Here is a 26,609-nt window from a genome sequence, read left to right as displayed (position 1 = left end):
AGTCCATCTCAGATGAGCTCGGGCCCAGAGAAGCCGGCAGTGTTTCTGGGTGTTGTTGATATATGGCTTTCGCTTTGCATGGTAGAGTTTTAACTTGCACTTGTAGATGTAGCGACAAACTGTGTTAACTGACAATGGTTTTCTGAAGTGTTCCTGAGCCCACGTGGTAATATCCTTTACAGAATGATGTCGGTTTTTAATGCAGTGCTGCCTGAGGGATCGAAGGTCACAGGCATTCAATGTTGGTTTTCGGCCTTGCCGCTTACATGCAGATATTTCTCCGGATTCTCTGAATCTTTCGATATAATTATGGACTGTAGATGACGAAATCCCTAAATTCCTTGCAATTGTACATTGAGAAACGTTGTTCTTAAACTGTTGGACTATTTGCTCACGTAGTTGTTCACAAAGTGGTGACCCTCGCCCCATCCTTGCTTGTGAACGACTAAGCCTTTCGGGGATGCTCCTTTCATACCCAATCATGACACTCACCTGTTTCCAACTAACCTGTTCACCTGTGGAATGTTCCAAACAGGTGGTTTTTGAGCATTCCTCAGCTTTCCCAGTCTTTTGTTGCCCCTGTCCCAGCTTCTTTGGAATGTGTTACAGGCATCAAATTCAAAATGAGGGAATATTTACAAAAAAACAATAAAGTTTATCAGTTTGAACATTGAATATCTTGTCTTTGTAGTGTATTCTATTTTTATTCACGTTTTACACAATGTCCCAACTTCATTGGAATCGGAGTTTGTAGTTTAAGTGGGGTTTTTCCATGGTGGTCAAATCCAATCTTGGCTGCAACCTGCGCCTTTCTCCTAGCCTTTGCAAACATGTCTTAAAATACAAAATAAAACGTAAAAATAAAACAATATACCCGTGGAGGATGCAAGCATATTGTTTCAAGAAAACTTTGTTGGAATTGTTAATGGACAAAACTTTTCAGAGTTTTCCATGTAAACTTTCAGTGTGAGCACCCACGTTGTGGCGTGTCTATCAAACCGTACAGTGTGAGCATAGACATTGTAGGCTTTAGCTGTGCAGTATGGGTGACTTAAACATGTAGCTGAGTTAATGCTATGTACAAGATTACTTAAATCGTACAGTGTCTGCCTGGCTTTATAAACCCTACAGCCCTTATATTGTGTTGTTCCAGCCAAAGTGATCCCTGACCCCAAGGTCCCGCTCGCTGCCTCATTAGACTCGGCTGCCAGCAGGGGTGGAGTGCGTATGCGGAAGATCCAGTTGGTGACCAGTAACCGCACTGATGAAATCCTTCTGGTTAGGAGTACTTCATTGTTAAATGGCACTTCTGATTGCAAGAAATAATGTTATTTTTCAGTCATGCGTTATGATCATGTTGGTTATGTTATCTCTGGCACCTTTCTACTTGCAGCCCCCACCTCTCGAACTAGGCTACACCATCACTGCGGAAGACATAGACCTTGAGAAGATAGCTGTCCTGAGCCAGATCAAGAAGATCTTTGAGGAACCTAGTAAGTATGAGCATATGACTTTGCAGTTTTATAAAACTTTGACTTTACATGGTTTTGATTAGTTGTTAAATCTGTTGATTTAACTTTAAATGATATCCTACAAGATATGTTTTATAAACACACAGCTTGACTTACTGTCATTAGTTTTAAGTTAATTCTTTTGTCAAGTCAAGTCAATTTTATTTGTATAGCCCAATATCACAAATTACAAATTTGCCTCAGGGGGCTTTACAGCAACACAACATCCTGTCCCTAGACACTCACGTCGGATAAGGAACAACTCCCTAAAAAAAAAAAACCTTTAACAGGGAGAAAAATTAAGAAGAAACCTCAGGGAGAGTAACAGAGGAGGGATCTCGCTCTCAAGATGGACAATGTGCAATGGATGTTGTGTTTACATAATTTACAGAATACAATGAAAGAAGATAACAGAATTATAAAATATGTGTCCCTCTTTAGCACCAGAGCCAGACAAACCTGGACCTTCCCTGGACAGGACGACCTCCTCCTCTCAGGTTACATCATCTGTTGACTCCACTACTACCCTAAGCAGCCTGCTTGCAGCGCCTCTGCCCATAGTGTCAACACCTGCCAGTGTGGCAGCACCCATCCCGGTAATTAACCTGGATCCCTCTCCAGCCAGCAGTGTGAGCACACTGCCATCAGCGACAACTATGCCTGCCTCTAACCCACTGTTAGAGGCTCTGAAGATGAAGAGCAATACTCTATCTAGCACTGCATCGGTTGTCACCACCATGGCAGGTAAGATCAGATAAGATTGTAAATAATGAATAAAAAGTTCTTGTGACATCCTCACTACTTGACAGCCACTCAAAATTAGTCTTGATTCAAATTCCAGAACAGCATATTTTACAGTTTACAAAAACTTAATAAGATCCTTGATATCCTTATTGCCATTTGGTGGTCATCTATATGTTTGGTTTTGCTAACATATTTTTTCTTTCACAATTTCTCTGTTGCCTCTGTGGTATCAGCATCAATTGCATCCATGGAGCCAAGTGGTCAGACACTGAAGCCCTCCTCTACCGAGGATGCACCACAACAGACCCCAGCCTCCCTCTCCCAGTCCACCTCCACTGGCCAAAGCCAGCCTTCTGGCAGTGTGCCCTCTGCCTTCACCCAGGTACTGGGCCAGACCACCAAAGCTCCTAGCAGTGCGCCTATTGTGGCTGGAGCTAGCCTGTTTGGACTAGCCAGCCAGCTAACTGCACCTGCAGTATCTTCAATCTCCACCATCCCTGCCACAAGTGTTGCTTCAGCCACTAGCACAGAGTCAGCAGGCAGTGCCAACCCTCTCCTGGCATCTGGATTTAAGCCCATTTTTGCGGCCACCACCACCTCCTCAGCCATGTCGGGTCCAGAGAACAAACCTGCTGTTCCCACATTCAAGCCCATTTTTGGAAGTGCCACAACAGACAGTGGCTTTGGAAAGCCTCAATCCTTCACAACGGCATCCACTTCTGTACCTACCGCCTCTTCAACCAATACATCCTCAGTATTTGGGGGATTAACGAACAGCAGCACGTCTGCTTCAGCACCCTTTACTGGCTTGTCCAATATCATAGCTGCAACAGCTGCTATTACCAGCACCACCACTACCACAGACCCTGCTGCCCTGCCAGCTGGAAAGTCTCTGTTTGCCAACTGGGGCACCTCATCTACAACAAGCACCACCTTAGCCTCGGGGCTTGCCCCCACTACAGGAAGTACTTTTCAGTTTGGACCTGCTGCAACCACTACTTTAGCTGCAGTGGCCCCCAGTGCTGCCCCTACAAACTCTGCTAGCAGCACCTTCACATTTGGTGCCATGACCACCATGTCTACTACCACGCAACCTGCCCCTCAAACCAACACCCAGAAGGTGTTTTCCTTTGGCCAGGCAGCCTCTAACCAAAACCCATCAACTGCATCCTTTGGTGGCTTTGGTTTGACAAACACGATCGCCACCACTACCAGTGCTGCCCCTGTGACTCAGGCCAGCTTTGCTTTTGGGAAATCATCATTTGAACCCTCAGCAGCCCCATCAGCCTTTCCTAGTTCAACAGCAGCACCAGTTAAACCTTTTACTTTTGGAGCCAGCGGCACTGTCGCCACATCTGCCTCTGCCCCCACCCCTACTCCCTTCACATTTGGGGGAGCTGCTACCACCACAGCCTCTACCTTTGGGACCTCAGCTAAACCAGCATTTGGAGCCAACTCAACTGGCTTTGCCTTTGGGAACACCATGGCTCCTTCAGCTGCACCAAGCTTTGGTGTAGCAACTCAGTCACAGAGTGCTCCCACATCTACTTTCACATTTGGCAGTACTGCACCACAGCAGGCCCACACTGTCCCTGCTCAGCAAACCTCTGGTGGATTTAACTTTGGCGCTGCCATTTCAGGTGCCCAGTTTGGAACACCAATCTCCAATAACTCTGCACCGCAGATGGCAAGCTTCAACTTTGGGTCCGCTACTGACAAGCCAACGTTTGGTGAGAAATAATGCTTACATCTGCTCTTGTTTGTTAAGGTCTTAAAGGGCAACCTCAACAATCTATGGCACTGAGCATTTGTTCTACTTATGCCTGATCAATATCTAGACATGTCTGTTTAGGTCTATGCTCAGCTAGCAGGTCCAAAATGATAGTTATATTGACTATATGGACTGCAACAAAAATAGTGTTTGTGTTATATGGGAGTTGCATTTAATTTGTACTGTACATGTGTGGAGGGAATTGTGGCACAACATTATTGTGCATTATAAGTTCTACAGAATTTTAGATTGAGGGCATGTCATTGTCAGCAGTTAAGCAAATTGTAAAGAAAAATGACTATGGTATAGCTTCATAATGTGAGGTTTTGATGGTTATGGTATTTGCATTAACAAGAGAGCGCCTTGTACTCTCATTAATTGGGTACAGGTGTTTATTTCATGTCTTGATTTTATTTTAGTTCAACTTTGACTATTTCAAGTTTTATGATTAAATAAGTGCTGTTGAACTGCACGCATACCAACTTAATTTATTAGCTTGTGGTTTCAACAAAGCAGCTTTTGTTTCAATTACCTCATGTTTCCGTACAGGTTAAAAATTTGTCGTAGTGGCAACCTGGGAAAGTTATAGACTCTTATTTCAACTCAGTTGCAAGATTTTATATTTCGATTGATGTGTGATGCAGCATAGGGACATGTTTAGTATATTCAGGGAATTTGTATGCGTCTTTTTAACTTTTTTTTTTCAGATTCATAATCTGGAGATATTCTGGGCTCAGTCACTTTCTCTAATTGTGTTTCTTGATCTTTCTCCAGGCACATCTACTCCTAGTTTTGGCCAGAGTGCTGTTGCAGGTCCTATCCCCTTTGGAAGCCCAGGAACCCCTGTTCAAGGTTTCAACTCTGTTGCATCCTCTCCCTTTGGTAAATAATAACATGAAGCTAAAACAGGCATAGAACTCCTCTGCAACAGCTTCAAAATAGTTGATGTATTTAAAAAAAAAAAAAAGAAATATAAATCTTGGAATTCTAATCTTACTGTCCTCTTTGATAAAATGTTTTGCTGCTGGAAAAACGTCATAACCTATGGTTAGCATATATCATATTTTCATAGGTTATCATGCATAGTGTTGATACCCACATGTCAGGCTTGTCTTTTTGTTTCCTAAACAGGGTCTTCTGCGACTCCCTCCTTCTCCATTGGTGCAGGCTCCAAACCTTCTGGTGCCCGCCAGAGGTTGCAGGCACGGAGGCAGCATACCAGGAAGAAGTAAAGGGGAAGGGAACTGTCAGCTTGGTCAATACTGCTATTAGACGGCCAAGAGAACCTCTAGGGGACAATAACTGTTTGCTGTTGCTACTGTCATTGCTATGGCTAATATAGCTAGCATAGCTGTCTCTTATAACCTCCAATGCCCCTAGTCCAGAACACCATGACTCCTTCAGTTGGTTTCTTTTCCTCCTTCAGTGCCAGGCTGGTTAGGCCCATCCTTGTGCTTGCAGTTAGCTATAACCCGTCAGCAGCCAGACTCCCTGCTGCTCATTCAATTACATAGCCCAGCAAAAAAACTGAGCGGAAAGGAGATGGATCCATAACAGTGTGTTATACTTGAAAAAAGAGAAGACTATTGAGACTGTTTTATTCTGAACAAAAAGCATATCCAAACTTAACCACATTTTTTCTGTTTATTTCACAGAATACCAATTGTTCTGTCCCATGTAGAAAGTCAAGTCAGACAAAAGTATGGACGCCAAACCTCTGCTAAAACATTTATTTTTTATATGAAGCACGAATGGTGTCTGTAAACAAATGTATCAGGTCGGAGCATATTCTCGGAGTATGTTGTGTCCAAGTAGAGCTTAATGCACAATTTGTTCAAACAATAACACATCCTCAAAATACAAACTGCAGTGTAAATGTTCAGTTTTAAATCGTTACATTTTACATGGTGATGATTGGCCCTTTGTTAATAATTCATTGCTGCACTAAACGGTAACAGCAACAGTCTTTGAGTGCTTACCGTAGTCAGTCCAGATCCTAGCGTTCTTGTTTTATTTGCTCTATCAATGTTGGCATTCCCTGCTTTCCCTACCTTCCCTGCAAAGTCCCTTGTTGGGCATTTGCTTTCCCTATAGCACCAATTATCTCCATTATCCTCAAAGTGATGTGATTGATTGCCAACGTGATCTATTTATTAAGTCAATAATCCATTCAGACAACTACTTTCTAGACCAGTGCTTATAAACCAAAGCTCATTCTTACATTTAACACCTTTTCAAATGTTTTATCTTAATACCAACTTTTAAACCCTGTCATGTTTCAATTTTACCAGACTACCTCTCCTGCATCCAATTTTTACTGTCACCACAATGTGGGATGACATTCAAGACAGGCACTGAACCTTTTTGACTGAAAAATTTACATCTTACAGGATTTTAGAAAGTCCAGTTGACTTTTCTGTTGGTATACTCCTTACACCAATAAAAGGACGGATACACTTATACAAATCGGATAGTAAGTTGAACAGTTGGGTCAGAAAAATATTTAATCATTTGATCTGGCTATTGTTCAGGTTAATTGCCAACCCATTTGCAAATTGGTGTAATTCTTGGAGGATTCCGCCTTGACTGCAAGTTATGAAGTACATGATTGGCTTGAATGGAAACAAGTACCATCTACAGTAGTGTTTCCCAACCCCAGTCCTCAAGGCCTCCATGTCTTGCAGATCTTTGTAACCCTGCATAGGGAGGCCCTCATTGTACTTTTTCAACCAATCATAGCACTTAATTGTCAGGTGTGTCAAATCTGATGAAATTAAGTGCTCATTTGTTGAGTAGAGCCTGGGTTGGAAAACGCTAATTTACAGCAGTTCTCAAACTGGTCCTCACTTAGCACCAGTGCTGTTGGTTTTCTGATCTCCCAGAGAGTTAATTACGTTCACCTGCTGTTCCGACATACAGGTGAACACAATTAGCCACATGGCAGAACAGAAAACCAGCAGTGCTCAGCATACCCAGACTGCTTTGAGAACCGCTGGTCTAGAGTTTTCAGTCTATCATTATGTAACCAAAGTAAAATTATGGAATCAAAACATCAACTGTCAAAATACATAGTTCAGTAAAAGCTAGTATGTGTGACCATGATAGTGGCAGTCAGCATGGAGAAGCTGCTGTGGATTCCAACTTTTGCTTCAGGGTGGCATTTAAACACCTGAGGTGTTAACACACAAACTCCTTTAATCAGTTATTCTTGGGTGCAGCTCTTTTGACAGGCTATGTTCAAAAACAAAAACGCAACCCCATTTCTATTTTAGTTGTACAACATAAAGCAAATTTTGCTTAACGCTTTAGAAAGGTTCATTTCCCTGCATCTTTACACTAGCGTTACTAAAGTAAAATGAGTTGATTAGCCATCTAAAATCAGCCTCTGATTGGAGGTTCCACACACAGCTGTTGTTGTATTTAAAAAAAAAAAAGAAAAAAAGAAAAGTGCGCTCAGTAAAATCATCCAACCTGCATTCCTCCCTTGTATGATTCCTAACAACTTCATATCTTCCTCTTTTTTGGTTGTTTTTGGTGGTCGCTTGTATGTAGATCTGTGAGTGTGTATACACACAAATACATACACATTTTTAAAGGCCCAATCCAGAATAAGATATGACACCACTTGTGGTTCCAAGACTGCACTGGTTTTTATCAACTGGTTTGAAGTTTGAAAATAATTCACCATGAAAGATTTTGGTAGCATTGGACAGGCACACAGATTGCTGGTTGAGTTTGGTAATGGGATGCTACCACTTGAATTTTTTTATTGCTATCATATCAAAATTAACCAGCAAATTGACTCATAGTGGGACCTGAAATGGCTACTTATTCAACCTGTCCTTCCAAATCATCTGAATCAAACTCCAGTTGACACCAAAAAATAATCCTGGATTGGGTCTTTATTAAATATTGAGGAATGTGCTTTGTGGTTTGAGTACTGAACTCTTCAATTTTACACACATGCCTGAGAAGTGTTTTCGTTCATAAATGCTGGATTGAAACTCAGGACTAAAGGGAAGTGATGGGGATATTATCTTCTTTAATGACAAACAAACATGTGCTTAATATTTTTGCTAACCGGGGACAATGAATGGAGATGATGGAGCACCTTTCAGCTCCCTTCAAAAGCAAGTTGGGATCTAGAATATTGATTTTTAGCCAAATGAACTGGACAAGTCAGTTAGTGATTCAGAGATGTGTGTTTTATATGCAGGGCGTGATTTGGACAAACTAGTGGCAACAAATGCCAAAAAAACAAAAACAAAACAGATGGATGAGAAAATATTTTTTATTTTTTGTATGTCAAGTAGGGTTGTTTGGAGTCTCTTCATCCTTCGCTTATAAAGGCAGTCAAAAGATAGTCAAAACCTGTATATTAGTAAGACTTTCTTAAAAAAACAAAATTCATTACATTAATCATATTGCAGTGGTGGAATAAAAGTTTCAAAGTTCTCCTTAAAGATTTATTTCTTTAATACATTGGAGCACACTGGCTGGTGGAGTAATCATGAATGTGAATGGTGTTTGAATTCATTGTGAGCAGTCTTTCCCTGACATGTGTAATGATGTGTGTTGTGTGGGACTTGTGGAAGTGCTTGTCCACAATGACAAATGTGAGCCTGTTGTGCCAATATGTTTATATATCTGGGTTTTTTTCCTCTTTGCACATCATTCCAAATTGTTAACAGATGTCAGTGTCAAATGCACCTGTGCTTCACAGGAATAGTATAATTTAGGTCAGACCCTCATTTATTTTCCTTAATTGCAGACTGACATTCCATTTTCCATATTTTTGTCCATCAAGGCCATAATAGTACGTGATAAGAAGTTGTAGTTAAAAAGGGTTTGTGAAATTTGTGGCCAATGTGCTCTCACGACATTCTGTTTGAGTCTTAATTCTTAAATGAGGAGCACAAAGAAGAGTTTAAATAATCTGCAGGCAATATAAGCATTTTGTGAATATAGGGATGAGCTCTATTTGTAAGTCTTAACATGCCCTTTTAAAGGGGACAGACCTCTTATTTGTGAAGAAGGTATGATTCAGCCTTAAGTGTCAAATGTTTAGTAGGTCATTTTTGGATTGCAGGTGTGTGAATTTAACAAGCATCTTTGAATTCTACTCAAAGTAATCAAAAGCTGGAGTTAAGAGTGTTTAGAGTGTCTGTTGGCTAGATGTGCCTGTGATCTAGGGACATGTATTGTGTGTGAGCATATGAGTGCACGAGTGCATATGTCTGCATTTTAGACATTGTATATTGAGTAAATGTGCAGGTGTGGATAGGGCAATGTATTATAACCTTTCCTCTATTCATGATGTCTTGAAATGTATTTGTTTCAAATAAAACATGATAAATGACTGTTCAAAATTGATTTCCCTTAAAAGGATAACCAGCATACGTGGGCGATGAAAGAAGATTTCTTGGTCGGCAAATGTGACTGGGAAACAAAGCTTTTAACCGATGTGAGTGAATGCTATGCTCAATTCAGGACATTTTCATTAAGACTAGTTGATACACCGTGATAGCTCAACTGATGCAGTTATAGTGCTTAGTCGGAGCACAGACACATAGGGTGATGACTCATTCCCCTGGCCTAACGCCATGTTTTTCGGTTTCCTTTATAAGCAGTATGGCACCTCTTGCACTTGTTTAACTGAAATCCTTTCAGATAGAAGACATCCTCCCAATTGTTTTGTGACTGACCCTTATACTTCATATACTTGTAACTTCATATACCCAATGTAAACACAGGCAGTCTCATGGGTTCTCTGCGCCATATGCAAGGTGCTGTTTTGAACGATTTATATCGCCCTCCACTAGTTGACTTATGTCTTTAATGCATTGAGGTTCTAAAACGTGGAATACAATAGGGTAATATTCATTTATTGAGATAATTTCGATATGGTTTAAATAGGTAGAAATGTCTTAATGTAGCCCACGTGATACAAGCAAGCAACGGTTTTGTAGTTTAGGAAAGTTTTAACTATGATAAACTTTGACATCACAATTAAAAATGACAATCGTTTATCAGATACTGTTAATCAAACTGCTTTAGTCTTGATAGTTTTCTCACTGCACCAGAAACTCCATAGCCGAGTTTTAGATTAAAGTCGCTAATGTTAATCTAACATTAAACTAATCTAACGTTAGGTATGTTTTGAACGAGTGGCCGTTTAGTGAATTATTTAATTAGGTTAGGAAAGATTCGTCAAAGTGCACAACACTCATGACGCCCAACCTCTTTTTCATACATTTGTTTGAATGTGTACGTTTCGTGGTTGCGTTAGGAATGAAGAGTCGTGAGGCGATAATAAACTGCAGACTGTACACCGAAACCATTAAAACGCCAATCACAACGTGTACTTCGACGCATGCGCAATTTACGTGTCCGCTGTCGTCTCTGAACCAATCACAAGTAAGTATTTTGACGCAAGCGCAGTTGACTACCCGCTGTCTCGTCAACGCTAGTATACCTTTGCAAGAGTATCTCCTATTGGTTTATCGTATTGCTAACTACGTGGCAGAAAACTAAGCTACTCGAAAATGGAAATAGCTGCCCTTCTTGCCTTGACTTTGTTAGTAGGAGCACTAATTATTTTAGTCGCCTTTGCAGTCGGGAGACAGAAAGGGGAAATAACTGCAGAAACAGAACAGACTACAGACACAGTCGGTAAGAGTCATGCCAGCTAACATAGCAATTACTAGCTAAAGTAGCATAGCGGAACTGTATCTTGTTTTTATTGCTAAAGGTGAGCCAACATGTTGCCAGTGGAAGTCAGCAATATTTATATCGGTTACGGTTTATCCCTGACGCTTAACGTGAAATAATGCAGGAGTATCGGTCTTTCGGTCGTGATGTCACACGCGCGTTGCATTTTGGGAAAGTCGCCATCTTCCAAGTCACGTTAATCATTGTTAACTGTTGGCACAGATTTTTCTTACCATTAATTAGTATGTCAAATATTTTTTCAAATTAACGTTAATATCATAGATTTCTCTGGTAAGACTTTAGGTTATGTATATATATATATATATATATGTTTTGTTTTTTTTTAAACATTTTTTTAAGTTAACATTTTAGGTTAGATTGGATATATAGCTATATTAGATTAGATAGTGCACGCAGGCGAGATGGTTGGGCGTTCCTGCTGTGTGAAGAATTGCCACAGCAAATCCCACCATCGCTCCGGTGTTAAACTCGAGAACGGGTTACGCTTTTTTTCTTTCCCTTCTTGGAAGAGAAACGAAGGAAAGAACATAGAGGACTTAACCAAGAGGCGCAGGATGGCCTGGGTTGCAGCAGTGAGACGCAAATCGATCACATTCAAATACATTTCGGCGGCAATGTTAGTGTGTTCTTTGCATTTTCACAAAGGTAAGCTTTCCTTTCTCTCTCACACATAACGTTAGCTAACGTTACGTAGCTAGCGTAACCGTACAGTCTCACAGGCACAGAACTGTTAAACTGACTATCTAACTGCGATAGATGGATGATGATAACGTTGGCTAACGTTGTACTTGGATACGATTTGAGTTAGCTATGATCGATTTAGCTCGCATTGATACGAACGATTAATGATCCATAGCGTTAACGTTAGCTAGGTAACGTTTATGCAAACGTTAACCAACGTTATGCAGCTAGTTGACGTTGGTTAGATGCAAACGTTAGCCGACTGGATTTTGTTTCTGTGATAGCTAGCTAGCCAATGTTTCGATGAACTAACATGATCCATAGCTAGCAAGTGGTTAGCTGGCAAGCTAGATGCAAACATTGGTTAGCTAGCTAGCTAGCTACATAATTGGGCCTAGTTACATAGCTAATGTTTTGAACTAATATAATACATTATTTATAGTTTGGTTGGCTAGAGCAGTTGTTAGATGTTCATCATACTTAAAAGCTTGCCATGTGTTTACAGGTAAGCCTGCATATGAAATGTTGGAGACAGATCCAGACTGGGCACCATCTCTGCACCTGGGCCACAATGAAGCTGAGCAGACTGCAGATGAGACTGTAGAGGACTGCAACATGTGCACACTTAGGTGTGCTGAAATAAACAGGCTGTTAGATGAGAACAGAGAGCTGAAGCAAGAACTAGATGAGTGTAGGATGACTGACAGTGACACATTTTTTAATAATGATGATGGTAAAGTGAAATATTACACAGGACTTCCAAGCTTTGGTGTTTTTTTAGTTTTATTGAATCATGTTATTTCCTTCTTGCCTCAGCACAGGAGAGTTTTATCTCCTTTTCAAATGCTGCTCTTAACTTTTATGCGCCTACGGCTGGATCTTCCTGCACAACACATAGCCCAGCTTTTCCGTGTCAACGGACCAACTGTGTCTGCAGCATTTAATGACACCCTGTCTGTTTTACACACACGTTTGAGCCCAATGGTGCACTGGCCAGGCAGAGAGAGTTTGCGTGCAAGCATGCCTCACCCGTTTGTGGAGGCATTTGGAAACCATGTTGCAGTTATTGTAGATTGTTTTGAGGTCTTCACAGAAAAGCCATCCAATCTCAAAGCACGGGCACAGACGTTTTCTAGTTATAAACACCATCACACTATGAAGTACATGATCGGCATCACACCTCAGGGAGTTATATCTTTCATTTCCAAGGGGTGGGGTGGGCGCACCAGTGACAAACATGTGACCGAGAACAGTGGTTTCCTTGAGAAACTATTGCCAGGTGATGTTATATTGGCTGACCGGGGTTTTGACATCAAGGAGAGTGTAGGGATGATGTGTGCTGAGGTGAAGATTCCATCATTTACAAAAGATCGATATCAGCTTGATGCCAAAGATGTTGAGGGGACGAGAGAGATAGCACACCTTAGAATCCATGTAGAGCAAGTAATTGGTAATTTGTCTCAAAAGTATACAATACTTACTGGAACCATACCGATCAGTATGGCTCTGCCATGTGTTGACGAGAATGTAACAATCTTGGATAAAATTGTAATTGTTTGCTGTGCCCTTACAAACATGTGCCCCAGTGTTGTGTAGTTATGAATATATTATCTTACACACACCACAGTACTGACATATTTTGTTTACCTACCTAGAATTGTTAATAAATGCTGGCTGGTTCTTTCCATTTTATACTATTCTATTGTCTACTTTTTTGGTAATATCCTTCTATTCTCTTAGTAGAGACACACCTGCGGGATGAAGCAGCACTGACACGTTGAACTTGACCATCGGATTACTTTTGCTTTTTGACAGCTGATAAACCGGACCTTCGCTGAACCCAAAGTGCTGTGTGAGCGTGGTCTTTGAAAGCTGTTTCCAAAAGTAGAGGTGTTGTATGTGCAGCCTACACGTTTATATTCACTTGTCAATAAATCCTTGATTGTTTTGCACGTTTACTCAATCTCGAACAACTCTTTTTTGTGTGTGTGTGTGTGTGTGTTTGAAGCAGATTGCCATGTGAGTAATCAACCAAAACACACCAAGAACAAAGATAACCTTTAACAGGTTTATTGTTTAAGTGCAATAACTTAAGTGCATAGTAGTGCATAGTGACTTTACATTCATATTTCTTTGCCTGGAGCGTAGTAACTTTAAATTTCTTAACTTAAGTGCATAGGGACTTAGTATTCATATTTTTTATTATATGCTAATAAATAAGTGCATAGTGACACAACATTCGTATTGCTAAAAATAAGCAAATTAAAAAAAACAAAAAACAAGATGGAACAGCGATAGCACAGAGATTCCCATTCCACTTTTTAAAATTCCATTATTTCCTGCTTTTTTGTCCTGAACTGATTGGACAAAAAAAACCCAAAACGTAAGGTGTTGAAGAAAGAACTGGTTGTTGCAAAAAAAACAAAAACCTCAAGGTGTTGAAGAAGGAACTGATTGGTGCCAAAAATTAATCAAGATGTTAAAAAAAAGAAAAAAGAATTATGTGCAATGGAGCTGGTGGTGGTAGTGGGGCATTTACATTTCACAACAGCGTTGACAAAACCAAATGTCTGCAGCAGCAGGGGCACGCTCAGGCCCAACACAGCCAAGATCAATCAATCAAGTTGCATTTTATATAGTGCTTTTCTAGCTGCAATAGCCACTCAAAGCGCTTTACATTTCTGGTCAAATCTAAATTTCAATCACCTGTTATAATAGAACACAAGCCGTTTTCTGTACAATCACGACCTATTTTGTATGCGTAAGGCCACCGAAATGTGATTTACAATGATTAGCTTATTCACACGTGTATTACAAAAAGATTTGACATGGGCCATTTGAGACTACTGACATTAAGCAGACCAGTGACAGACTTTAGTCGGTATGCAGATAATGGATTGTCGACAGCAGTGTAATGGTCACCAGAAACTACAAAGTTATTTTTCTGCGCTGAACGTTACCATTTCCATTATTACCATGTGGGAATGAATCAGTGTTATGAATGTTATAAATGTCCAGTGTTATTAATGGTGGATCAAAATGTTGAACTATTTCCTGGTTTAACTTGCAGGAATAACCGACTTATACCTCTGGTAATTACCCAGCCACTATAATTGAAGATGAAACCACTCTATTGCACAGTCTGGATTTTTACTTGCTACCATGTCACCAGCCTCAAGTCCATGACATACACACCACACTGGTTCCTGTTTTTTCCCCTTAGGACGCTTTGCAGGGACGGCTGTGCTGCTTGGTGATGACACACTGTTAGTGGCCTGAGTGAAGTGGTGGGCAACAAGTACACTTAGGTGTACTCTAAAACTCTGGGTCTGGTTCCACACACAGTACAACACAGTCTTTCAGCGTCTACACGAAAAAGTCACAGAACTCTGCGTCAGCCACATTCATCTGGGTTTGAACCTGTGTGTAGTACCGATGCCCTTTCTTCAGCTGTGGCTGCCCATCCACAAGTTCCAAGCAGAAGTCACGGTCCTTGCTGCTGCATGCCTCCTGGATAGTGCTGTGTTGGTACTTGTATGGACACTTGATCTCCAGGCAACCTGTATGGACACTTAATCTCCAGGCAACCTCTCCCACAGCAGGTGCACTTCACTAGGCCATCAGGAGATGCCCCCCACTTGTGGAAATGCTGAGTTGATGATGAAGCCACACAAATCCACTTCTTGACCCAAGTGCTGTTCCTTTGTCAGTTCAGTATATCTTTCTCGCCTTTTCTTCATTTTGAATTTCCTAGGAGGTGTGAGTGTTGCTCTGGGTGTTACTGAGGTAGCACACACTTTTTACAGTGGATAGAGCCGGCCTTCCGAGGTTGGAAGCAAACACACTGCATGTTGAAGGCAGTTATCCTCCCTGCTCTAAGTGAAAACAACAAGGAGGATTTGTGCTGCTGTTTTGTCTGCCTTTCAGCAATGGTAGCTTGTTGGGGAAACATCACCTTTGCTTTTGAGGGCCTCGCAGTGATGGTGCAAAACGGACAGTTCACAGCCATCAAGGGTCTGGTCACGGAGGCATAGAAGCGACTTTGGCTTTAAGACTGGCTGCACAGGGTCTTCGAACTGATGGCAGTACTCCAGCAACACTTTCAGTATAGCAGCTTTATCAGCTTGCTGATACAGTCCTGAATAAAATGTTGCCATTTTCTCCTGGGTCAGTGCCGGGACACTCGTCTTGTTGGTGCACGTCCTTATGCCAGACGTCCTCTCTGTCTCACCATTTAGGAGGCTGTTAAGTGACTTCCTCTTAGCAGCTGCAGATGTTTAATCAATTCTGTGGCCCACCTCTGCCTGCACCTTGTCAATGATGCTTGGAATCATCCGATGTCGTCTTCTCCCTACATCTGAGTGTCGCCTCCACTTTAAATAACAGGGCTCCCACACGGGTGCATGTCTCTGCTATTCATGCCATGCATGTGCAATGCACAGATAACACTGTGCCAGTGGAACCAATGATGACCCAAAGGTTCAAAGGGCTTTCGCTAAGGTGCATGGAGTGCATGACCTGTGGGAAAAAAAATAAAGTGAGACCATTGCCAATGTTACAAATGAAGTACACAGTAGCCTATCATTTTCATATGTTTTCAGACTTTATGTAATGGGTTGTGGCTGATGGCCATGTATGTATGTGTGTGTATATATATATATATATATATATATATATATATATATATATATATATATATATATATACACTATATAATTGATTTATTTATTTATTAATTCATTGGATGAGGGGCACAGAGCCCCCTCTCACTAAAGGCCATTCATTGCACATGTGTCTTTAATGCTAGGGTTTCCTCTTTGAATGTCCATCCTATTAACATGGGTCATGTTCACTCAACATCTTAAGATAGTTCTTACACGCTGGGTAGGAGTTTCACAATTACACAATGTTGTAATACCAAAGTATAGGATGTCTAGTGACATTTTTCCAGCACAAATAGAGAATAGATGCAGAATAACATATTTTGCATTAGATCTCTATTGAGAAACTTGATTAGTTAGATAGGGAATATGGACAAGATCGTAATGTCTTGTTCAAGATTTGGTTCATCATTTTTGAACACAGACCTTATTGAAATGTCTGTGCTCACAGATCCAAACATTTTATGTAATTTTAAATGAAGATACTTATGAGTCCTTGGTACCACAGATATTGTTATGGTTTTATATGCGGATAGTTTCATAGCACAAATGTACTGCACAACCATAGAGGAGGCAAGTGATTTTCAAAGGTAATTATGTTATACCAATATATTTTCAATCTTACTCAGTAATGTTACTTTGCAAGGCACTTGTTATACTGTAAGGGTAGGGAGAAGGTATATGAACTTGTTTTTCAGCCTGCCAAAAAATAGCTTGTTTTCATCTGAACCAGTGAGTTCAACTAGCTGCAACAGCCTTGTAGTACCTGTAGAATCTTTATGGCTGCCATTGCTTATTTTAATTACTGATTCTGACATGAAAAGTATCGGTGCACCTGAGTAAAGGTTGTTGATTACTCAACCATAACAAAAATAGTACTTGCATCATACCTGTTGTGCATACATGCTTGCCTCCAATGTCTGCTGTTGTTCCATTTATTTCTTGGTTTTTTGTTTTGTTGTTGTTGTTTTTTTTCTATGTGAGTGATGTCTGCAAGTGATAGAAGCTGCGGTGTACTGGAGTCAGATTCCTCATGTGCATGTACAATTGGCCAATAAAGTTGATTCTGTTGCATGCATTTTGAAATACCTCAATGGAAGAAGGAGCCTGTCTCATGAGGGAAATTTAACACAGTCAGGGTATCTTTGCTTTTTCCAGTTACATAAAACCTTACATTGGCAGTCCTGGATAACCAGTCCCATGAAAATGGCTATCAACTCTCTGTGCCCTCTCAGAGTTTTGGAATCGAACTATAAGTAATAACAAATGGCTGAGCATTTACAACACAGACAGATCCAGAGCAGTGTATTTCTCAAAAGAAGTGAAAATTATGGTAATATCAAAGACGTATAAGCAGCAAAAAAAAAAAAACAGCAAAAAGTAACATTGCTTGTTAGAGAGGCTAGGGATGACTAATTGAGAGTTCAAATGTGTATTAAAGTTATACAAAAATGTTTTTTTTTAATTCTCAATTAAGCCATTGCTGCATCGAGTGAAGTTAGCAACATGTGACTCTTGAAAGCTTCTAAAGATGGGCTATAGGTTCTGAATAGAATCTATATCTCTGATATGATAAACCATCAGGAAAAGCAAAGAGGTCCTGACAGTCTCCAAACAACCTATCATGGGCCTACAATGTAAGCTACAGTTCAAGTATAGCATCACAATGCCATCTTAAGTACATAGAAGCTAAACTTAACTTTCACTCTGTGCTGTTATAGCTACAGGACAAAATAAAACCTAAACATAGAATTTTGTCTTGATGCATGCTCAATATTACATGTCAGAAAATCAAAAAAGGTTGAATCAGTTCATCTGGATACAACGTTTATGGTGGCCATGGAAGTTGGAATCTGTTAAGGAGTGTGTAACAACTCACCTGCCGAATCCACTAGCCCTGAAAATGGATGGCACTGGTGCGTCGGGCCCATACCCGGCCGTCGCCGATAGCAGGAGCCTTGAAGGCTAGGCCGCGACAAGTAGGAGGGCTGCCGCGGTGCGCATAGAAGCCTAGGGCGCGGGCATAGGTGGAGCCGCTGCAGGTGCAGATCTTGGTAGTAGTAGCAAATAGTCAAACAAGAACATTGAAGGTCAAAGTGGAGAAGGGTTCCATGTGAAAGGCAGCTGAACAAGCCACCATCCTGCTCGGGATACAACATTCAATACACATTGTATCCAGATGAACTGATTCAACCTTGTTTGATAAACAGAATTGAAAATGTTAAAAGTTGGGCTAATAAAGTGAATTAATAACAGAAATGTAAAAGAGAAATCCTCATCCATCAACATATCCATTAAAGGTAACAAATTGGTTCCATTTTTTTTCAAAGCTGTTTCTTTCTTTTTTTTTACATAACCTGTCCCCACTTGAACCGGAACCGCTTGAAGTTAGCTCGCAAACCCACTTATCTTGCTTTGAGACATATCACTTGGCTCTCTTGAATAGCTCAGTGTATGATGGCATGTCATTTATAAGAAATGAGAACCACCCTCGCATTTCAATGCACGATTTTAAGAATGGGCAACAGAGTGGGAAATTACCCTTCACATTTGGATAATAAGTGCACATGAGTGCACATCACATAGAAAATAATTAGCAGCAGGTACACAAACATCATAAAGCTGAAATGATAACACATTTGAGGTTACATTTCTTTGTAAAACAAGTAACTCATGGTCTCTGTATGATATCTGTTCTGTCCCATGCTCCAGAGTATGTGCGATAGCTGCACTTCTGATTGAGGCAGGTTAAAAGTGTTGTATTCAGTCATTTAATGTTAGTTTAAAAAAGATTCCCTTGTATCATCATGCAGACATTGGCAGTGCATGTAGGAAGCCTTCTCATGAGTGGCAAATACAGAATGTTTTGTTTTTACTACCTTTGTCAATGATATAACCATTTGGATGAACATGTGTAGGGTTTCTCCATTTGGAAGGTACTCAAACCTGTAAGCCATAAAGTATAAAATGTCATAAGAGGAGAAAATTAATAAATATAAAATGTAACATAATAATCTTCTCCTCTTGTAGCTGAAGAGAGCATAACAAAGGCCCCGGGCTCCAAGAAACAGAAGCAAGAAAAGCAGCGGAGCCGTAAGGATAAAGTTCAACAACACACTTTCAGCCACCCTCTGTTGGCAGCCTCTTTGAAGGTAAACCATGCGATAAATTTATTGGAAAATTTACATAATTACCATTTATGAGTAACAATTGAGGATAACAAGGTTATTTATGCTTAGTATCCTAATATTTCTATTAACACTGAGCTTGTAATGATAAAAATAATGATGAATTAAATTCTTTCAAGAATGATTTTGAAACTGGCATAAAATGGAGCAGTCTTTTGATTTTCATTTCAAAGCTCATGAATCCCCCCCCCCCCCCCCCGATAGTGTAATATTGTTTTCAGGATGTAAATTATAAAGCTTTACATACAAACCGATGTCCATATTGATACATTTTATTGCTGGCACAATAGTTAATCCGTGATTATAGAAATTGTGAATGCTTTTGTAGTTGCTCATTTTAATGGTTGCTGACAGATAGGACTTTTCTGGGAAAATTAGGCCATACGGTTTGATTACGAATGACTCTCTGGAATGCTCAAACACCAATGCAATCACCAGTATTGTTGCTTTCAATTTCACTTAGCCCTGACAGACAATTTTCAGCAGCAGTAGCAAAGACAACTATATGGGATATTGCAACACAGTTCTGACTCCTGATATTTTTACATATGCATGTTTAGAGTAACAACGTAAATCGTTATACGCCCTTTAAATCTTTAGGATTATAGATTTTATTAATCATAGTCTTTTTAAGTATGGAGTGCTTAGATTATGAATTACATGCCTGAATTACTTGGTATGGAACATAAAAACATTTTTTGTGACCGGAAATATATGATTTGGGTGGCACAGTGGCCCAGTGGTTAGCGCTGTCGCCTCACAGCAAGAAGGTCCTGGGTTCGAAACCCCAGGGTAGTCCAACCTTGGGAGTCATCCCAGGTTGTCCTCTGTGTGGAGTTTGCATGCTCTCCCCGTGTCTGCGGTGGGTTTTCTCCGGGTGCCTCGGTTTCCCCCACCATCAAAAAGACATGCATGTTAGGGTTAATACTCCTGTCTGTGCCCTTGACCAAGGCATGGCTAGATGAACGGGAGTTGGTCCCTGGGTGCTGCAGGGCGGCTGCCCACTGCTCCTAGCCATACAGCTAGGATGGGTTAAATGCAGAGCGTAATTTCCCTATGGGGATTAATAAAGTATATCAAAACCAAATTTAAAAAAGAAAGTATAATTCTTGTTTGTTTTTTAAATTGTTCTTTAATGTTTTTCTAACCTCATAGTAGCTAATACTCATTTTAACAAACCATCTTGAAAGTGATTAAAAAGTGATTGACTTTTATTTCTGAGACATGATGGTGCTGTCTTTTTGAGAATATTCCCAAACTTACCACTCTAGTAAACTAATAGAGGAAGCCTTTGAATAATCGATTGCAAAACGTTGCTGAGTTAAAATGAAATGGTTTGTGACCTTTTTGAAAAATGTCCCCCCCTTTTCTACCCAATTGTATCCAGCCAATTACCTCACTCTTCCGAGCCGTCCCGGTCGCTGCTCCACCCCCTCTGCTGATTCAGGGAGGGCTGCAGACTACCACATGTCTCCTCTGATACATGTGGAGTTGCCAGCCGCTTCTTTTCACCTGACAGTGAGGAGTTTTGCCAGGGGGACGTAGCGCATGGCAGGATCACACTGTTCCCCCTCCCCCCCGAACAGGTGCCCTGACTGACCAGAGGAGGCGCTAGTGCAGCGACCAGGACACACACTCGCATCCGGCTTCCCACCCGCAGACACGGCCAATTTTGTCTGTAGAGACACCTGACCAAGCTGGAGGTAACGCAGAGATTCGATCCGGCGAGCCCCGTGTTGGTAGGCAACGGAATAGACTGCTACGCTACCCGGATGCCCATGGTTTGGGATCTTTGACCCCTTTTCATCAGTACAACCTATACTTTATCTCACTGTGTCTTGCAACACCCTACATTTACATGGCTTTTTTAATAGACAACAAACAAGTTGATTGATTTTTCATTTTTCTTTGCTTTGTCATTGATGACAAGTAATTGGGGACAAAAGAATAATGTCTTTAATTTTTTTTTCTTTTAATCTAAATCTAATGAGCGAAAGTTCTTTGAGGTTCTAGGAGTTTCTTTACAAATCGTGACTCTCTTCCCATATTTTTTTATGCATTTCCTTTTGCCAGAACCACAGTGGGAATATAACATGCCTTGACTTCAGCAGCAATGGGAAGTACCTTGCCTCCTGCTCTGACGATCGTACAGTTAGGATCTGGAGCACCAAAGACTTCCTGGACCGTGAACACAAATGTCTGAGAGCCAATGTTGAGCTGGACCATGCCACGCTGGTCCGCTTCAGCCCTGACTCAAGGTCCCTCACAAACACAAACATATAGGCTATTGCAGTATGATTTGAGTTTGCCTTTGGCTATTGCTATAAACTCACAACTAATTTTACATGGAAAGTTGCACTATTTTTCAGCGCTGAGTGTAACAAATTCATGTTTATCAATGTGGACATACATCTCATGGATATTACATAGTGTAATATCAAGTAAAGACTAAAAGATGTTTTTTTTTCCTTTTTTTTTCTTCTTTCTTTTACCATGACCTCTAGTTTTACTTCTTTACTGGGCAGGGTGTAAATGGGAGACAGCCATGAAAACGTGTTATGGACACCAATAACAATTTGAATAACATAACATGTCAAGTCAATTTTGTTTGTATAGCCCAATATCACAAATTACACATTTGCCGCAAGGGGCTTTACAGCAACACAACATCAACTGTTGTAACAGAAATGAGACTACCCACCATTCTTGGCACATTTTGCAAGTTGCTTTATAAATCCATCATTCATCCATCCATCCATCCAGTATCCAAACCGCTCATCCTGCTCTCAGGGTCACGGGGATGCTGGAGAAAACATTATTTAGGTTCCATATTGTCCCTTGTGGGAATGAAATTAGAAGAGCGCTATTCAATTTTCCAAAAATAATAGATACTTCAGCAATATGGAAGACATAAGACATCTAGGCTTACCCTATCTCTCACTGTTCCAAATGCATCGTAAAGCGATACTGACATCAAAATCTGAAAATTCCTATTGATAGTCTATGTTCCAAGTTGGAATGTGACCATGGAGAAATTCAGTGGCGAAATTCAGTTCCACAGAGAAATTCAGTGAAGAAATTCAGTTCTGAGTTGGAATGTGACCACGGAGAAATTGTGCCGGTGGATACGTAGACACCAGTCAGTTTGTATATAGGGTTACACAGACCTCTATACTACCTATGAGAGCTGTGGATAACTGGATCCATGTCAAACGTCACCGTGCTACCGCTCATGTTTAAAACCCTAAAATAAAGACTTTATATCCACGTACCTGTGTGTTATTGTTGTTTGTAACAGATTTTGAGTTATGAAGTCAAAATACTCACTGAATTATGATATTAATCGATGTTTATCGATCAGTTATCATGTCAGCGGACATGAGCAGTATGAGCGGTAGCGCTGTGACGTCAGGAAGACAGTAGCCAATAGCTTTGAATTCATAAGACTACACCTATTTTCGGTTATGATTCAAACTCCCAATGTTAAAAAATGTGTTCAGAAAGGGCATGTCAGTCTCTCTTTAAACTCCCATCATTTGACATATGTCAAACCCTCACAAAGCCAAAGTATGTAATTAATCTTGCTTATGAATGATATATAGCTAATTTGTTTCGATGCCTGAATGATAGACCTTGACTGTGACAGGGTAACGGCTCGCATCTTTAATTAATAGGTGTGATTTATTAGGTATATACAGTACTTGTCCGCACAGTTAGTTGCAGATACCACTTTAACGGACCATCTATTTTAATATGTACAGGATACACTTGTTATTGGCCCTTGACAAATATTTCTCCAGTCATCTGAAATCATTTTTGTTTTTCTTTCCCTGTTTTTAAGAGCAAACTTTGACCAACACATGCAAACTTTCTTTTGTTACCTTTCCTGTAAATGTTTCTCATAATGTAGGGCTTTTATTACATGGCTGGCCAATGGAGATACTATTCGAGTCTTCAAAATGATCAAGAAGGAGGACGGGTCTTTCATTTTCAAAGCTGCTTCTGAAGACTTTCCACAAAAACATAAAGCTAGCATCCTCAACATTGGCATTGCGGAGACAGGTACAGTTAAAAGGTGGAATCATTGGAGGATGCTGCGCTTTAATTGAGCTGTGTGTAAGGGGTGTAACAGTACACGCATTTGTACCAAAAATTTTTGGTATGGGTCTTTCGGTTCAGCATGCATATGTACCAGACGAATGCAGCGTTGTTTTAACCACTGCATGTGCAGAACTTTACTGTGTGCGGAATTTAATTCAAAACTTCGTTTCCCCCCTAGCAACTTTTGCAAAGGGCCAGATGTTGTACATTCAGTCACCCACTAAGCATGCGCGCACACACTCAGAGAGAGAGATTGCCAATAATTTAGCACGGCGCAGCCTCGTAGTTATGGTGAACGCAGATAAACTAGAGTTTAGTGCCAGCAGAGTTGCCCTTTCTGCAAAGAACATAGACAGGTTATTTTTTCTGGAGAAGAAAAAAACATGAAAATACAAGCTCGGATTGTTGCACAGTCCTAATGTGAAGATGAAAGCTGCTAATGTGAATACAAGTACAGTACAGTTCAAGTACAGATAATTTTCTAAATGCTGCTCCTTAATGTATGTTTATTTTATTAAGAGAATATTTGATTTACTTAAGTAAATTTTACTTTTTTATTAGTAGTTTTCAGCCGGTTGCAGCAGTATTGACAGACTTTTATTTAAGAAAGACAGTCATAGTTTATTCAGTAAAGCACTGTTAAATTAAAAAAAAAGAAAGAAGAAGCAATTTTATGTTTTGTTTCTTTTCCCTCCGCTGTACCGAAAATGTACTGAACCGTGACTTCAAAATCGAGGTATGTACTGAATCCTGATTTTTGAATACCGTTACACCCCTGGTGTGCATGAGTAGATCTCATACTCATACACACATTAAACTAAAAACGGAAACTAGTAAATCAGAAATAAATTTTTTGAAGTTGAATTTGTAAGAATTGATCCAATACAGTGTTTTACTGATGCAGTGTGTTTCCTCCCTGTAGGCAAGTTCATCATGAGTGCCTCCACTGACACCAGTATACACATCTGGGACCTGAAAGGGGAGATATTGGCCTCTATCAACACTAACCAGATGACCAATTCTTATGCTGCCATCTCCCCATGTGGCAGGTGAGCTCAGTCCCTTTAACAGTCAAAGCATATGCCTTGGTTTTACCACCTATCTTCTTTAGGTGTCAATCTAGGGAAAAAAAACTGTCTATTAAATACATTGGCAAATGAGATATTATTCATTTTGGCTACAAATTCACATTTTATCTGGTTGTCTATCATTTAAATCTCACAAACCTATGTTTGTGTTCTCACCTATTCATACTGATAAGTCAGGGATTAGGAAAAAAATTGAGGATTGTGATAATTTGCTCGTTTTTCCCTCAAAAGCATCTTTCATGTTTATTCGTTTTCTTCCCTTGTATATTTTGCTGATATGGAAATCCTTTGGCCTTTTGAGTGATGAGTGAGTGATGAAACAGTTCTCCCCCTAAACTTTGGGTCCAGATGAACTAATTAAGCTCTCTGGGATAGGTGCTTTTGTATAATTTTAAAAATATAAACAAGCTTCAGTAATTTACATTTAAAACTAAGGATATTCAGCATGTAAATCCAAAGATTTAGTTTATATGCCCCTAACAGTACTGAACAAAATCTTAGAAATGCATCATTGATGACAACCAGAGATTTAGGAATAACATTTGTTTCATCCTTAGGTTTTGGGTATCAAAATAATTTAACTCATTGTTTGCTAAAATAGTGCATCTTCTCTTCATCTCAGTGTAGGGAAGATAAAATAAAATAAAGCTCTCTAATTGTGTGCCATTGATTTAGAACTATACAAACTTGACTTACTTTGGGACAAGCAGTTCAACTGTGCTGTTGAGCGTGATTAAAAAGAAATCATGAGACCTTTGATTAACTTGACACATAAATGTGGTGGATTTGATCTCATGTTTTATTTATGAGGTTTGTTAAAGCACTTGAAAAGTTAAGTGAACACCTCAGTTATGAATGCCACAAATGAGTCAAGGTCCACTCTACATTATCTGCCGCAATGTAAGATTTTTTTTTTCTTCAGTAGTCTAAACCCTCATTGCAGTACGATTAATGAGATGCCATTTCTCTTCTCAAAACTACTGGAAGAAATAAGTAAGTGAAATCAGTCAAATGTGACCTGTGTGAACTGTCCTCCTTTCTTGACCAGATTTGTCGCTTCCTGTGGCTTTACTCCTGATGTGAAAATTTGGGAGGTGTGCTTTGGGAAAAGTGGCGAGTTCAAAGAGGTGGCACGAGCCTTTGACCTCAAGGGCCATTCAGCAGGCGTTCATTCCTTTGCCTTTTCAAATGACTCTTACAGGTAAGACATAGGTATTTTTGTTAAAATGTGGAATATTACTCAATATTCCACTCATGCAATAATTTTTGCTAATGATTTCAGGTAATTTATTCTCAATTGAAGAACAACCCACAGTTCAATACCATGTGATTGGGCATTTGTGTTAATTTATATTTCGGCACATTATCCTTTTGTTTTTGTTTTACCACAGAATGGTGACAGTGTCCAAAGATGGGACATGGAAGCTGTGGAACACTAATATAGAGTACAAAAAGCAGCAGGATCCTTACCTTTTGAAGACTGTGCGTTGTCAGTCCTCTGACGGTAGCCGCGTGGCATTGTCGCCTGATGGCCGAGTGGTAGCCATTAGCTGTGGCTGTAGCGTGACCATGTATGATGCCACAAGCGGCCAGCTAGAGGAGGAGTTCCACAATATCCACCGTGAGGTGATCACTGACCTGAGATTTGACATCAATGGTCGCTTCTTGGTTTGCAGCGGTGACAGGGTCATTCGCGTTTTTCATAACGCTCCAGGTTACAGGGCCACAATTAGAGATATGCAGGACATGCTGAAGAAGGCCCAGAACGAAGGCATGAAACAGAGACTACAGCAGCAGATAAAAGAGGCACAGAGCACTCTGGACACTGTGTTTGCAACCCATGTGAACTAAAGGAAGAGTGACAGTACGAGCAGACCATCCCAGCACTCACCCTCTAAATTTGTCTGTTTTCTCCCTCATTCTGGTGCACTCTTACTTTAATCCAAATATCCATCAATTTTAATGATCCACTTCACTTAAATGACTCTTGTAATTCTTGGAATAAAGCTTTTCACATGCAGTTTTAATAAAAAAAAGTGTTTCTATTTTGTGCTGTTGGTTTCTCTTTGGTACTCTGTAGTCGTTTCATGCCCCCCCCCCCCAACTGTTTCAAGTTAATTTTAGAAAAAGGG

The 26,609-nt window shown here is 40.2% G+C and overlaps 2 protein-coding genes across 3 annotated transcripts in view; both read left to right on the top strand.

Moving 5' to 3' along the window:
• Positions 1 to 9,389, top strand: part of pom121 (POM121 transmembrane nucleoporin) — a 37,497-nt gene extending 28,108 nt beyond the window's left edge. Inside the window, exons 9-14 of the mRNA XM_056284244.1 lie at positions 1,154 to 1,278; positions 1,394 to 1,493; positions 1,953 to 2,255; positions 2,489 to 3,985; positions 4,801 to 4,908; positions 5,158 to 9,389. Of these exons, the coding sequence (XP_056140219.1) occupies positions 1,154 to 1,278; positions 1,394 to 1,493; positions 1,953 to 2,255; positions 2,489 to 3,985; positions 4,801 to 4,908; positions 5,158 to 5,258 (2,234 nt within the window). The 3' untranslated portion in view covers positions 5,259 to 9,389. The remainder of the gene's footprint in view (positions 1 to 1,153; positions 1,279 to 1,393; positions 1,494 to 1,952; positions 2,256 to 2,488; positions 3,986 to 4,800; positions 4,909 to 5,157) is intronic.
• A 1,093-nt stretch (positions 9,390 to 10,482) lies between these two features.
• Positions 10,483 to 26,499, top strand: tbl2 (transducin beta like 2). Of its 2 annotated transcripts, none has more exons than XM_056284852.1 (7): positions 10,483 to 10,698; positions 19,131 to 19,252; positions 21,362 to 21,546; positions 23,199 to 23,350; positions 24,312 to 24,438; positions 25,526 to 25,678; positions 25,869 to 26,499. In XM_056284852.1, the coding sequence occupies exons 1-7, from the start codon at positions 10,572 to 10,574 to the stop codon at positions 26,326 to 26,328; spliced, it is 1,326 nt and encodes a 441-aa protein (XP_056140827.1). In that variant the 5' UTR covers positions 10,483 to 10,571; the 3' UTR covers positions 26,329 to 26,499. The 2 variants fall into 2 exon arrangements, with proteins under 2 accessions (XP_056140827.1, XP_056140828.1); XM_056284853.1 differs by lacking the exon at positions 10,483 to 10,698 and adding an exon at positions 20,875 to 21,027 and having other exon boundaries at positions 19,162 to 19,252.
• The last annotated feature ends 110 nt before the right edge of the window (positions 26,500 to 26,609 follow it).

This window comes from Lampris incognitus, chromosome 8 (genome assembly GCF_029633865.1).
Source record: "Lampris incognitus isolate fLamInc1 chromosome 8, fLamInc1.hap2, whole genome shotgun sequence".
Taxonomy (NCBI): domain Eukaryota; kingdom Metazoa; phylum Chordata; class Actinopteri; order Lampriformes; family Lampridae; genus Lampris; species Lampris incognitus.
This window is presented reverse-complemented; position numbering and strand designations above follow the sequence as displayed.

Coding starts and splice junctions, on each gene's coding strand:
- tbl2 (XM_056284852.1), top strand. CDS start 10,572: ATGGAAATAGCTGCCCTTCTTGCCTTGACTTTGTTAGTAGGAGCACTA. Junction 21,547..23,198: donor CGCTTCAGCCCTGACTCAAG/GTCCCTCACAAA, acceptor CTCATAATGTAG/GGCTTTTATTACATGGCTGG. Junction 23,351..24,311: donor CATTGGCATTGCGGAGACAG/GTACAGTTAAAA, acceptor TCCTCCCTGTAG/GCAAGTTCATCATGAGTGCC.